The 13,453-nt window shown below is 39.4% G+C and overlaps 1 protein-coding gene across 2 annotated transcripts in view; it reads right to left on the reverse strand.

Annotated features, from left to right (window-relative positions):
• Window positions 1–4,533: 4,533 nt before the first annotated feature.
• Window positions 4,534–13,453, reverse strand: part of NFX1 (nuclear transcription factor, X-box binding 1) — a 73,914-nt gene continuing 64,994 nt past the window's right edge. For both annotated transcript variants that reach the window (XM_043977104.1, XM_043977103.1), the window contains 3 exons: window positions 13,255–13,400; window positions 8,321–8,425; window positions 4,534–5,138 (listed from right to left, as the gene is read on the reverse strand). In XM_043977104.1, coding sequence (XP_043833039.1) covers window positions 5,063–5,138; window positions 8,321–8,425; window positions 13,255–13,400 — 327 coding nt within the window. In that variant the 3' untranslated portion in view covers window positions 4,534–5,062. The remainder of the gene's footprint in view (window positions 5,139–8,320; window positions 8,426–13,254; window positions 13,401–13,453) is intronic.

Raw genomic sequence — 13,453 nt, forward strand, 5'->3', positions numbered from 1 at the left:
TCACTTGCTGACCCAATACGAATTCTGATTAGCCCCACTTTTCCTGCCCCTCCTTAGGCAGCTCCGGTAAGCCCTCCTCTCCCAAGGGCTTCACCATATTGGTGCCAAGATTAGTAAGAACATTTGGTTAGCTTTAGCTCTCCAGAAGCTCAGAATTCCCAAACTCACCAGATTTATCGTCCTCAGTAGCAGGGACTACAGGCATACACCAACATACTTGGCCCACTGGAGCTTTTCAGGCAAGGTGGTGACATGAAGATGACTAGGTAATAGTGGAGATGAAATGGAATGGGGAAAAGGGCAAGAAGCAGGGAGAAGGTAGCTTTAGGTGATAACGGTCTGGATGAAGTAACAGCAGGAATGGTGAAGGGCTGCATGTGATCCATTTCAGAGGAACAGTTGATGGGACTTGATGCCTGGGTATAGGTCATAGAAAGAGAAGCCTGTTATAGTGAAGTATTGAACTTTGAGTGACTGGGAGAATGCTAGTGTTTTATTTACAGAAACAGAAAAATTACGTTTCCAGGGGGAACTGTCATTCTGTTTGAGGCATTTTAAAATTAAAGTGATGGTAAAACATGAAGATTTCCTACAAGCAGGAAGAAATATGGGACCAGATACGTTGTCTTCTGCAGAGATGATGTTTGAAGTTTTGAGAACCAATTCACCAACAGAATGCAAAGAAAAGAGCAGAGGGCCAAGTAAACCAAGTATTAGGAAACAGCCAGATTTGAAGTAATAAAAGAAGGTAGAAGGGGCAGCTAGGTGGTGCAGTGGATAGAGCACCGGCCCTGGATTCAGGAGGACCTGAGTTCAAATCAAGCCTCAGACACTTGACACTTACTAGCTGTATGACCATGGGCAAGTCCCTTAACCCCCATTGCCCCGCAAAAAAAAAAAAAAGCGGGGGGAGATGGGGAGAAAGGCAGAACAAAGGAAGTGCAAATGTCAAGGGAGGAGGGTTTTAATAAGTAGATGATTAAATACATAGTTAACATGTTCACAGTAATAACTACACAGTTTGGCTATGACCTATTTCCCTTGAAGCACTAATCAATCTCCAAATTAGTAAAATGTCTAGGGATTTAAAGACACTAAACCAAGTTGCTGTCTATTTGAGAAGCAGTGGGATATGGTGGAAAGAGGACCAGCTCTGGAAGAACTGGGTTCAGGAGGACAGCTAAGTGGCGCAGTGGATAAAGCACCAGCCCTGGATTCAGGAGGACCTGAGTTCAAATCCAGCCTCAGACACTTGATACTTACTAGCTGTGTGACCTTGGGCAAGTCACTTAACCCTCACTGCCCCACCAAAAAAAGAAAAGAAAAAAAAGGATTGGGTTCAAACTCATCCTCTAAGACACCTAATGGGGTAAGTCATTTTGTGCAAGCAACTTAACTTCTCAGTAACCGTGACCATTTCAGGGGCAACTCTTAAGATTTAGAAATTATGGAATTAATTTTAGATTCCCTGATCAAGTAGGACTTCATGGTCTTAAGCTTTTTGAGGTAACTGGGTGGTATAGTGGATAGGGTGTTGGAATGGGAGTCAGTAAGAGGGAGGCAGTCACATCATACATCTGATGTTTTCTTTTTGAGGCAAGTAGGCAGCTCAGTGGAATGAGCACTTTCTTAGAATCCAAAAGACTTGAGGTCAAATCTTGCCTTCAGACTTACTAACTGTGTGACTCAGGGCAATTTTCCTCATCTGTAAAATGAAGGGGGTTGAACTGGATACCCTTTAAAGTTCCTTCTTGCTCTAAATCTTTGGTGATTTCCCCCATAGGCTCTTTAATTTTCATTGTCCATTTGTTTAGCCATATTTACTGCAGCTGCTATTAGCATAATGATGTCTTACTTAAAGGCTGGTTTTAGACTTCAAGGCATAACTTGGGACACTGATGAGAAGAGATCCCAGAACCTTATTATTATCACCACTCCGGTGGCAGCAACACCTTCCACAAGACCTCCTTCCCCTTCTCCTATACTTCCCATTCCATGTATCTAGCTCTTGGTTCTCCAGATGTGTGTGGAAGCAATTACTAGATGGCAGCAGCCAGTGACTTATGGGGTTTCCCTTAAAGCATAGTCTGGCAGCATAAGGCCTGGAACTTTTTTTTTTTTTACTTTACAGACCTTGGTTCTCCTGTCCCTTTAAAATCTGAAAGAATTTACAATAGGAAAATGGGTACAAAGAACAGTGACCCCAGAACCAGAACTCCTTTGGTTAACCTCATCCCTCTGCTGCCTATCCCAGAAAGGCTTTTCTTCCTCTTCTTCCCTACTAACAGTTGCTTGGGACTATTTCCTCTCTTACCTTCAAGTTGTTGGTTCCTCTGGGGCTGGTTTTGTAAGCAGCATTTCCTGATCCCATCCTGTCTGCTCACCCATCATCTAAACATAGCTGCACCCCAGAAGAGCCTGGTTTCCTTGGGTAAATATCTATGCAAAGTTATAAGATTTCTTTCCAGTGGGCCAGGGTCACTTCCCCTTATCTGTTCAGTCTTTTCCAGCAGCATTCACTGGATATATTTAGAACTGGAAAGGACTTTAGAGGTCATCCAGTTCAATCCACTCATTTGAGAAATGAGGACACCAGGCCTAAAGAAGGGCCAGCTAGGTGGCCCAGTGGATAAGAGTGCTGGGTCCGGAGTCAGGAAGACCTGAATTCAAATAAGGCCTCAGACACTTACTTGCTGTGTGACCCTGTTTACTTCATTTTCCTCATCTATAAAATGAGCTGGAGAGGGAAATGGCAAAACACTCTAGTATGTTTGCTAAAAAAAAAAAAAACAACCCAACCCCAAATGGGATCACCAAGAATTAGACATGACTGAACACCAACAAAAAAGTAACATAAGTGACAGAACCAGGATTTGAACTTGAATTTTCTGTTCCAAATCCAGTGTACAAGCCTGAGCCATCACTCCTCACTGCTACTAGAACATTCCATTGTGGAGGGCTAGCAGTGGGAGAAAGGTCTGTCCCTGTTGATTTCATTGCTGTAGTGTGTGCAAACTCAGGGATACAGACAGGCAACCTGTATATGGAGAGTTGACTGAGACACTGAAGAGTTAAATGACTTCTCTTAGCTCATGTGTCAGAGGTTATAAATTACTTCTCCTATGAAACTGCAGTAATTAGTTATGAGCTCTCACGACTCTCTGCCTCCACAACTCAAGTTCCTCATCTTTATTTCTCTCTTCCTTGACATGTGGCCTGCCCTTCCATCATCATTCTCTTTTTCAATCTATTTTGCTTCAGCTGGTTCAGTATATAAAGGCTCAGTATTTAAGTTTGGGAAAGGAAGGCAATGTTGTATTGGTTTGTTGTTGTTGTTTGTTTGTTTGTTTGTTTTGGTGGGACAGTGAGGGTTAAGTGACTTGCCCAGGGTCACATAGCTAGTAAGTGACAAGTGTCTGAGGCCGGATTTAAACTCAAGTCCTCCTGAATCCAGGGCCAGTGTTCTATCCACTGTGCCACCTCGCTGCCCCAGGCAATGTTGTTTTAACAAGAACCTGGATAAAGCACCAATCCTGGATTCAGGAGGACCTGAGTTCAAATCCGGCCTCAGACACTTGACACTTACTAGCTGTGTGACCCTGGGCAAGTCACTTAACCCTCACTGCCCCACCAAAAACCAAACAAACAAATAAACAAACAAAAACCAAGAACCTGGGCTCCAAATGGGTATAAGCTTATGTGGCCAGAACCAGAGGGATCCTCAGAGTAGTGAAGATGAAGCTATAGAGTATGTGCAGTTTAAGCCTAAACCTAAATAGGAAAGAGCCTTTCCCAGAGGCTTAATGCAGGATTCTTGGATTTAGGCATGGGGCACAGACTAACGACATCAGATGAGTTGTTTCTAGTGAAAAGAATGACAATTATAAAGAACTTAACCAAACTACCTGATGCTAATCAGTACTGTAAATAAGCCATACCTCTAAACTGCTTACCAGGAGACTTATTTTTTGGTACCCAACTTACTTGTATTTTCTGGGAGGCTTGAACTAACTGGAGAAGTTTACCAGATGGTTCCCACCCCCAACCATGAGATTCTCTGCTAGTCCTTGTCTTCCCCCATAAAGTTTCTTTAGTGTGGGCTGTGATTTATGTCTCAGTACCCTCAGGGTATAGCAATTACTTGCACACAGATATTAATGTTTGTTGTTGAAATGAATTAAATCAGATTCTCTGTGGATCATAGGAAAATAAATTCTAGAATCTGATGCTTTTTCTGACCAAGATTTATGTAATTATATTAAATGTGTCAGATGCGTCAGCTGTAGATTTGTCAAATTCTTCAGTAAATTTGATGATGCTTTAGATGAAGAATCCACTCCCATCCCACCCCAAACAGCACATCTGATATCAGATAAAGAAGAATAATGTCTTATTCTGGAGACTGGAGAACTCACCTGCTTTTTTCTAAAGGTTACTAAAAATGGATAACTTATTGAGCTAGATGCGTAAACTACAGTAATAATAATTACTTGCAAATGAATAAGCATAAAGAAAACTCTAGTTAGTACTGAATGCAACTTGCAAAGTCAATGTTCCATTGAAAACTGTAAATCTCATTTTCATCACAAGTAGTTAAGTTATTCCAATTCCATTAAAATTACAATAATGTAACATAATAAAATCAAACAGCAGTTCTGGTTTCTTTAAAAAAAAATCCAAACCAACATTTTTCCTTCCCCTTTCCAATTAGCATTATAACTGTACAGCAAGTACTAAGTTGTAAGTACTAAGGTACAGCAAGTTGCTAAATAAAAAAAGGGAGGGGTGGGGGTGGGTGGATAGGTGGAGGATAGTAATGTACTCAGTAAATATACAAGCAGAGTTTGAATTATATTGAAACTCACTGTACAGACAGGAATAATAGTGAACAAATTTCTGAGCACACTCATACTCTGGATTTAGCAGTACAAAACAGTGTGCTAAACACTGATTATATGGGAGTTAAAAACTTGCATGATGATTATGTCAGTTGGTAAATGAATCAGTCTTTTCATTACATCTAAATTAGACTTCTAGACTTCGGATTGGCACATTATTTTCTTCAATCTTGAACATCAAAGTAGTCAATCACTGGTTCCTTTGCTACTTTCTGCAGTCCTCCACTGCTACTAGGATTCCTGAAATAAAAACATATGATGATAATCAAGTTTGGGGGGAAATAATGTTTTGGAGGAGTTATATATTTTCTGGAAGATGGTTAATTTACCATTTGCTAAACTTTGTAAAATAGCTTCGATATGTCAGAACCATTACATTATTTTATATGTACAAAGTGTGACTATAAAATAAAGACTGTGTATATTAGTCATAAGAATACCCTCATCAGTTTACAGCCACCATATGTAGATGATGCATTAATAGTGACAATATTAGAATAATAACAAAGCTCTTTCAGACCCATTATCTCATTTAATTATGCCAACATTGCCCAATAGGCAAAAACAGGTAGTATTTTCTATCTATAAGGAAATTAAGTTTCTACGGTTAACTTACTTATCTAAAGTCATAAGGGAAAAAATATATATAGTCATAAGGTTATTAAATAGACAACCAGATTTAAACCAAGATCTAAGGTCTTTCATTATATCAACATATACTATAACAACAACAATATTAGCAAGCATCAAATTAATATAACAAAAAAAGAAACATAACAGGAGAATTCTGTGAGAATAATTTCTGAATCTGCTCTTTGTATAGTAAAACTTGTTAGAAAAATATCAGAATCATTTAAAATTAGAAGAAAAATAAAATACTGGGGGCAGCTAGGTGGCACAGTGGATAAAGCATGAGTCCTGAATTCAGGAGGATCTGAGTTCAAATCTTGCCTCAAACACTTGACACTTACTAGCTGTGTGACCCTGAACAAGTCACTTAACCCTCATTGCCCTGCAAAAAATCAAATCAAATCAAATCCATCATAAAAATGAGGCAACTTAAACCTAACCTACTTAAAAATGGGAAACTGATTTAAAAAACAACACACAAACTGGGCCTTAATCACCATTAACACCATTTCCTACACATGTCAATTGTCAACACCAACACATATCAATTGGCAAATATGAGGGGCTGAAAAATCACTTGATATCCTTGCTGACTGGAGAATATATGATAGCTAAGAACTACATCATTTCAAAAAAATAGTTTGTAAAATTTTACATAAGAGGTAGAAGATTATGCCTCATAATAATACCTCAAATATCTCATAGAACAATGAAAAGCAGTAGAGGGAAAATTATAGAAGGCTGAAATCATTAAAAATAAAAGGATAATATGAAAAATGGAAAAGACTGTCCAGATGTCTAACAAATTATGACAGAAGAACTATATAGTAGATGAAATCTAACATCACAGTCCCTGCTGTCCTGCAAGAAGTAGAAACTACACTAAAGAAAGGATGAGAAAAGCTGGCCTAGACTACAAGGAGGTGTCACAATCTGGAGGCCTTTGAGGAATCCACTCTCAATAGCTGAAAGAGGGGAGTACTCCCCTTCAAAAATAAATATTGTTACTGGGGGGAAAAGGGGACTGAGAAATTATCGACAACCATACTCTCACTTTTCCATCTCTACAAAATCTTTATGAGAATCTATACACACATTTAAGGCACCCTGATGAGAGAATGTCACAGAGGCTTTTGCAAATGACAGTCTTTGGCAGGCTATCTGTTCAGTCATACCACTGCCTGGAAGATGTACAAAGTATCAGCTCTTACTGTGTTTCTTGTTTGTGGACTATAAAAATATCTGATTTGGTGCAGGAAAAAGTTGCCTTAAGGGATATAAAAGGACCTATTATACATGGTAAAAATCAAATTAAGATTCCTTTAAAAGATATGACTTTGGGGGCAGCCAGGTGGCGCAGTGGATAAAGCACCAGCCCTGGATTCAGGAGGGCCTGAGTTCAAATCTGGCCTCAGACCCATGACACTTACTAGCTGTGTGACCCTGGGCAAGTCACTTAACCCCCATTGCCCCACAAAAAAAAAAAAAAAAAAGAAAAGAAAAAAGATATGACTTTGATGACTCACTGATGATTAATATCAAGCAAAGGGTCAAAAAGAGAAAAGTAAGTATGACTGCTGCAGTTGTTGATGATTTCCAGTGCTGAGTCCAAATGGAAAAGGGTTTTCCTAAAGATAGTGAGGTCCCCCAAAGAAATTTACAGAAATTCCAAAGAAATATCAAGCAGAGATGAAGAAGGCACCACCAGAAGGTATGGTCTTGGGTGCAGAAAGACATTGGACTAATTGTATTAATTCCTGGGACAATGATAAACCTCCTAAAGGATAATTAGTTAAGAATCTGGCCTAAAAACTCAATAGGAAAAACTAAGTGGATAAAGACTATCTTGTTCAGACAATAAGCAATTGGTGACAAGCCCATAAAACTGGTACATCAGTTGGACAGAGGTTGTAGATGCCCAATGAGCTCGGCCCAGAACGGAACAGGAGCAAGAAAGCAAGCTGTATGACTTTTGGAAATTGTGCAGCATCTCCCTCAAAAAGGTCCATTTTTTTAACATCAATACTCTTCCAGTGATGCTATATAGCTTCAAATCACAAAACACCAAGACACCAATCTCTGAGGAAATACAGTTTTGGGTCACCCAAAGGACAATGGGAGAGGGTGTATTACTGCAACACTTACCAGTGAGAATTTCTCAGGTGATACAGTGTAAAGAATATATGAGGGCAGCTAGGTGGCACAGTAGATAGAGCACCAGCCCTGGATTCAGGAGGACCTGAGTTCAAATCTGGCCTCAGACACTTGATACTTACTACCTGTGTGACCCCGCGCAAGTCACTTAACCCTCATTGCCCCGCAAAAAAAGAAGAAGAAGAAGATGTGAAGGAGCTCTATAGTGAGAGCAAGGGAAAATTGGAACTCAGAAACTCCACTGGTATCTACAAAACATCCAGAGAACACAAGGAAAACCCTTAGTATACTGAGTGTGTCCTCTCAAAGAGGATGTGGCCAAAGGTTGAATGGCTTCTTTTTGAAACATTTCTAATATAACAAAGTGGACCTGGGTTCTTAACCCAGCTCTGATGTTATCATGCTTTTTTCTCTTTACCACTCCAGGCCTCGGTTTCCTTATCTATACAAATGAAGTTAGAACATATTCAAAGTCTTTTGTAGCCTTAATATTCTGTGGCTCCCTAACACTAGCTATCTGTGCTACAGGCACAGTAGGAAAGAAAACATACAAGCAATCAAAGTTCAAGACTGAGGTGTATCTTTAGAGGGCTTTGGATAATTCTCTACTGCTAATAGCACAAATAAAGGGTTCTTACTTATCTGTTTGTTGTTTGTGATGAGGAATTGGTGGTGGTGGTCGTGACTGTATTTCCCTTTCCAGTATTTCTGTGAGAGTGGTAGGAGGACAAATAGACTTTCCCCTAATAAAAGAAAACACAAACTGTTTAATAACCAGTCAGCAAAAAAAAAAAAAGAAAGAAAAAGAAAAAACAATCAGTCAGTAAGCATTTGTTCAGTGTTTACTACGTGAATGGGTTGTTTCTGCTTTCAGGAAGTGTACATTCTTTTTTTTTTTTTTAAGAAGTGTACATTCTAATGAGACAGACACCATGTAAATATCCCCCTCAGCATCACCTGTTTCCTAGAGGAGGCATTTCATGATCCTCTGAGAAATTACTTCATATTTACTGTGTGTATATTTTCCATGCAAATCAAGGAGACCTCGGATTGAGTTCCACCTCTGACAAGCATATTAGCTTGTGTAACTGTGGACAAATCACTCAAGCTTGCAGAGACCCATTGCCACAAAAAGATTGTAAATCAGAGAGAAGGTGTTAATCTTCATTGCTAGAGGAAGTTTGTCAACATAGACTCCCTATACTTATAAAATCATAGTTCTGGTTTTAAAATTTATGCATCCATGAGTACATATGTAAATATACACACACATGTACATGTTTCCCCCAAGAGAATGTAAGTTCCTTGTGGGCATTTTTGTCTTTGTATCCCTAGTGCCTAGCTCAAAGTAGATGTTTAATAAATGCACTCTGTTGACCAAATGCTGATTCACCTAAAATTTCTATTTCTTTCATTCCAATTACCTGAGATTGATATTTCAACTTGAGATTCAAGGCATTCCCTTATCCACGTTTGATTATTCAACCACTTACTCAGTTTTCCCTTTAGTAGTTTTTGTTTCTGTTCTGGTTCCCTAACCAATTTCTTGGAGAAATGCCACAAAAGCTGAAACAGGAAGGGAATACTTGGCTATGATTCTGCTAATGACTTGAAAGGATCTGAAATGAATTCAAAGATATGAAAGGGAAAAGTACGACAGGAAAAGAAGTTCTCTAAGAGAGTTTGTTTTGGATGTGGAAAGTAGGACAGATGGCAAAGGCCATTCTGACCTACTGATGGGAGGAGGAGGCTGCTTAAAAAAAAAAAAACCACCAAGGGGCAGCTAGGTGGCACAGTGGATAGAGCACCGGTCCTGGGATTCAGGAGTACCTGAGTTCAAATCCAGCCTCAGACACTTAACACTTACTAGCTGTGTGACCCTGGGCAAGTCACTTAACCCCAATTGCCTCACAAAAAAACAAAACAAAACAAAAAACCCACCAAACTCCCACAAAAACAACGTATTTATAGGTATGTGATAAAGTTAGGTTGTCTGGAGTAAAAAGGTAACTGGGAGGGGGAAATCCTGAGTTATAATTTGGGGATGTTACTGTAGCAAGATTTTAATGTTGTATCCAATTAGACATTAATAGACAATGAGCAATTGCTACCATTAATGGTTTTGTCCAAGTATCAGATATGTACATTAAAGCTATGATTTTATCAGGATTGACCAGAGAAATGCGAATTAAAAACTCTGAGGTACCACCTCACACCTAATCAGATTGGCTAACACCACAAAAAAGAAAGATAATAAATATTGGTGAAGACATGGAAAAATTGGAACACTAATGCAATGTTGTTGATGGAGAACAATTTGGAACTATGCACAAAGGGCTATGTATACCTTTTTTTTTTTTTTTAAAGTGAGGCAATTGGGGTTAAGTGACTTGCCCAGGGTCACACAGCTAGTAAGTGTTAAATGTCTGAGGCTGGATTTGAACTCAGGTACTCCTGACTCCACTTATTTATTATTATTATTGCTCTATCCACTGTGCCACCTAGCAGCCCCTATGTATACCTTTTGATCCAGTAATACCACTACTAGGTCTTTATGCCAAAGAGATCACAAAAAAGGGAAAAGGACCCACATGTACAAAAATATTTATAGCAAGCTCTCTTTGTGGAAGCAAAGAATTAGAAACTGAGGGGATGCCCATCAATTGGGGAATGGCTGAACAAATTGTGCTATATAAATGTAATGGAATACTATTGTGTTATAAGAAATGATGAGCAGGCAGATTTCAGAAAAACCTGGAAAGACTTAAATGGATTGATGCTGAGTGAAGTGAGCAGAATCAGGAGAACATTGTACACAGTCACAGAAACACTGTATGATGATCAACTGTGATAGACTTAGCTCTTCTCAGTAATACAATGATCCATGACAATTTCAAAAGACTCAAAATGGAAAATGTTCTCCACATCCACAAAAAAGAACTGTGGAATCTGAATAGACTGAACCATAAGATTTCTACTTTTTTGTTTTGTTTTTCTTTTCTGAGGCTTTCCCCTTTTGTTCTGATTCTTCTTTCACAACATGACCAATACAGAAATATGTTTAATGTGATTGTGCATATATAACCTATATCAGATTGGTTACTGTCTTGGGGAGGAGGGAGGGAAGGAGAAAACTTTGGAACTCAAAATGTTATAAAAACAAATGTTGAAAACTACCTTTACATGTAACTGGGAAAAAATAAAATACTATTAAGACTGATTTTTTTTTTTAAAGCTATGATTTTCAGTGGACAGAGCACCGGCCCTGGATTCAGGAGAACCTGACTTCAAATCCAACCTCAGACACTTGACACAAGCTGTGTGACCCTGGGCAAGTCACTTAACCCCAACTCCTCACCAAAAAAAATTAAAAAAGAAAAAAAAGAAAGAAAAGGAAAAAAAGCTATGATTTTAAGGTTTAAGGGTGAGCAAAAATTGTTCATTCTGACTTTCTGAGAGACTGATGACTAAGTAACAATTATTAAGTGCATGCTACATAGCCTAGGATATCTTTGTATAGCAACAAACAATAGCCTCTCCTAAGATAGGGAGTTTCTATCAGCCATAGCAGAAGGACCAGGTACCTCCAAGTCAGGAGCAATCTGTGAGTGTCTGAGTGGTAAATTCTCCTTTGTTGTTGTTGTGCAGTTGTTTTCATTTGTGTCTGACTCTTTGTGACCCCATTTGGGATTTTCATGGCAAAGATACTGGAGCAGTTTGTTATTTCCTTCTCCAGTTCATTTACCGATGAGCAAAATTAAGCAAACAGGGTTAAGTGACTTGCTCAGAGCCACACAGCTAGTATCTGAGGCCAGATTTGAACTCAGGAAGATAAGTTTTCCTAATTCCAGGCCCAGCACTCTATCCACTGCACCCCCTAGCTGCCCCAAGTTCTCCTTGGGGAGGAATCAAAAACAACTACTTGCATCTAGGTTATAATTTAATAAGAGATGCAGACTGTAACGATTGGAATGACGCCACCTGCTGGATACTTACTGTAGAAGAGTTCTGCCCATGAAGGGAAGGTCTTTGAGGGCAAGACCAGGAGTCAGGAAGTGACGCGGGCTAGTGGGAGGAGGAAGAGACTGGCGCTCAGTCTCGCGCTTTTTCCTTTGGACTCTGGTGGAGAGCGGAGCTAGAAATGTGCTCTCCCTTTAATAGATAGGAATCTAGGCCTTTTTCTCTCTCTTTACCAAATTCTTATTCTCCTTAATAAATGCTTAAAAGTTTAACTCTTGCTAAAGCTTATAATTTATTGGCGACCACTCATTAGATATTTTAGACAGTTTAGCTAGAATTTTAGCCCTTAACAAGGCCTTAGGGAAACATGTGGCTATTTATAAGGACAGGGTCCTTTTGAAAAACCTTGAAATGGAAGACTAACTAAGAGGGCTTGGCTGTGTAATCATGCATCTTGTAGCAACAAGATCTTCCTGGGGGAACATCAAACTCTCTCCTTTTGCACAAGCTCCCTATCCCTGATATCTCTGCCTCACATCTTTCACTATTCCAACCTATACCTCCCAATGCTACCCAAGAAATTTTCCTTAAGTAATATGACCAGGTACTTCCCTACTCAATAAACTCTAAGAGTTCCCTATTACCTTTGGAATATAATAAAAACTTCTCCTTTTATGTTTCTATGAACTTCATAGCTAGGTCCTAATCTATCTTTGTGGCATCCCTGCACATCACTGGCTTTCTCTTCTCCCACACAGCATCCCATCTCCTGTCTCCAGGCCTTTGCATCCCTTCCTCACCCTGCCTCCCTGAATCTCCCTTTTCCTTCAAGAGGCAGCTAAAGCACTATTGTCCCCATGAAGCATCTCTTGATCTCCCCAACCATTAGTACCCTCTCTCAACTACCATATATTTATCTGTATGTACTTATGTATGTACTTGTCTCTCTTCTTCAGTAGATTATTAGCTCCTTCTGAACAGCAATTGTTGCATTCTTTGTATTTGTAACCCTAGCTCAGTTCTGGGCAAACAGTAGACACTTAATAAATGCTTGCTGTCCAAGATATACTTAAATGAAAAGACTGGCAGATGTAGTAGGCAGGTTCACTGGAGTGGCTTCCAGGTAGAAGTAGCGCTTCTTACGTTCTCTGTGTTTGCAGGTAGCATTCCACCTTCTGGCAGGTGGTAGGAAAGCCCATCTGACACTGGAGAAACATCTAATAAAAGCAGAGTCTATACAGTTTCAAACTACTACTGTTTCCCCAGGCATTCATTCTTTTAGGGTATATCAGTTCCACTAAGTGAAGCAAAGACTCTATCTTTTTGTTGTTTTTTTTTGCAGGGCAATGGGGGTTAAGTGACTTTCCCAGGGTCACACAGCTAATAGGTGTCAAGTATCTGAGATCAGATTTGAACTCAGGTCCTCTTGAATCCGGGGCCAGTGCTTTGTCCACTGTGCCACCTAGCTGCCTCGATGCTATCTTTTTGATTTAGAACGTTGAACCTTTATAGAGTAATGCTGCCCTGCAAAAGCATTTCTGAGAGAAATATGCAAAACCTTAAATTATTGGTTCCTATACAACTAAGAATACAAAAGTAAACCATAACATACCTTACTGCAGTGATAACAACATTACGCTTTGGTTCACTGTCATAACTCACACTCTCAATCCCATAAACTTGGGCCAACTCATAGATGAGCTTTCGATGGTCTCTGTTCATAGGAGGGTAGCAATGACTTTTCTTAATATTTTTTCCCTGTATTGGGGAGAGAAGAGAGACAAGATAACATCACTCAGAAATTAGAAAAT

The sequence above is a fragment of the Dromiciops gliroides genome, chromosome 1 (genome assembly GCF_019393635.1).
Source record: "Dromiciops gliroides isolate mDroGli1 chromosome 1, mDroGli1.pri, whole genome shotgun sequence".
Classification (NCBI taxonomy): Eukaryota; Metazoa; Chordata; class Mammalia; order Microbiotheria; family Microbiotheriidae; genus Dromiciops; species Dromiciops gliroides.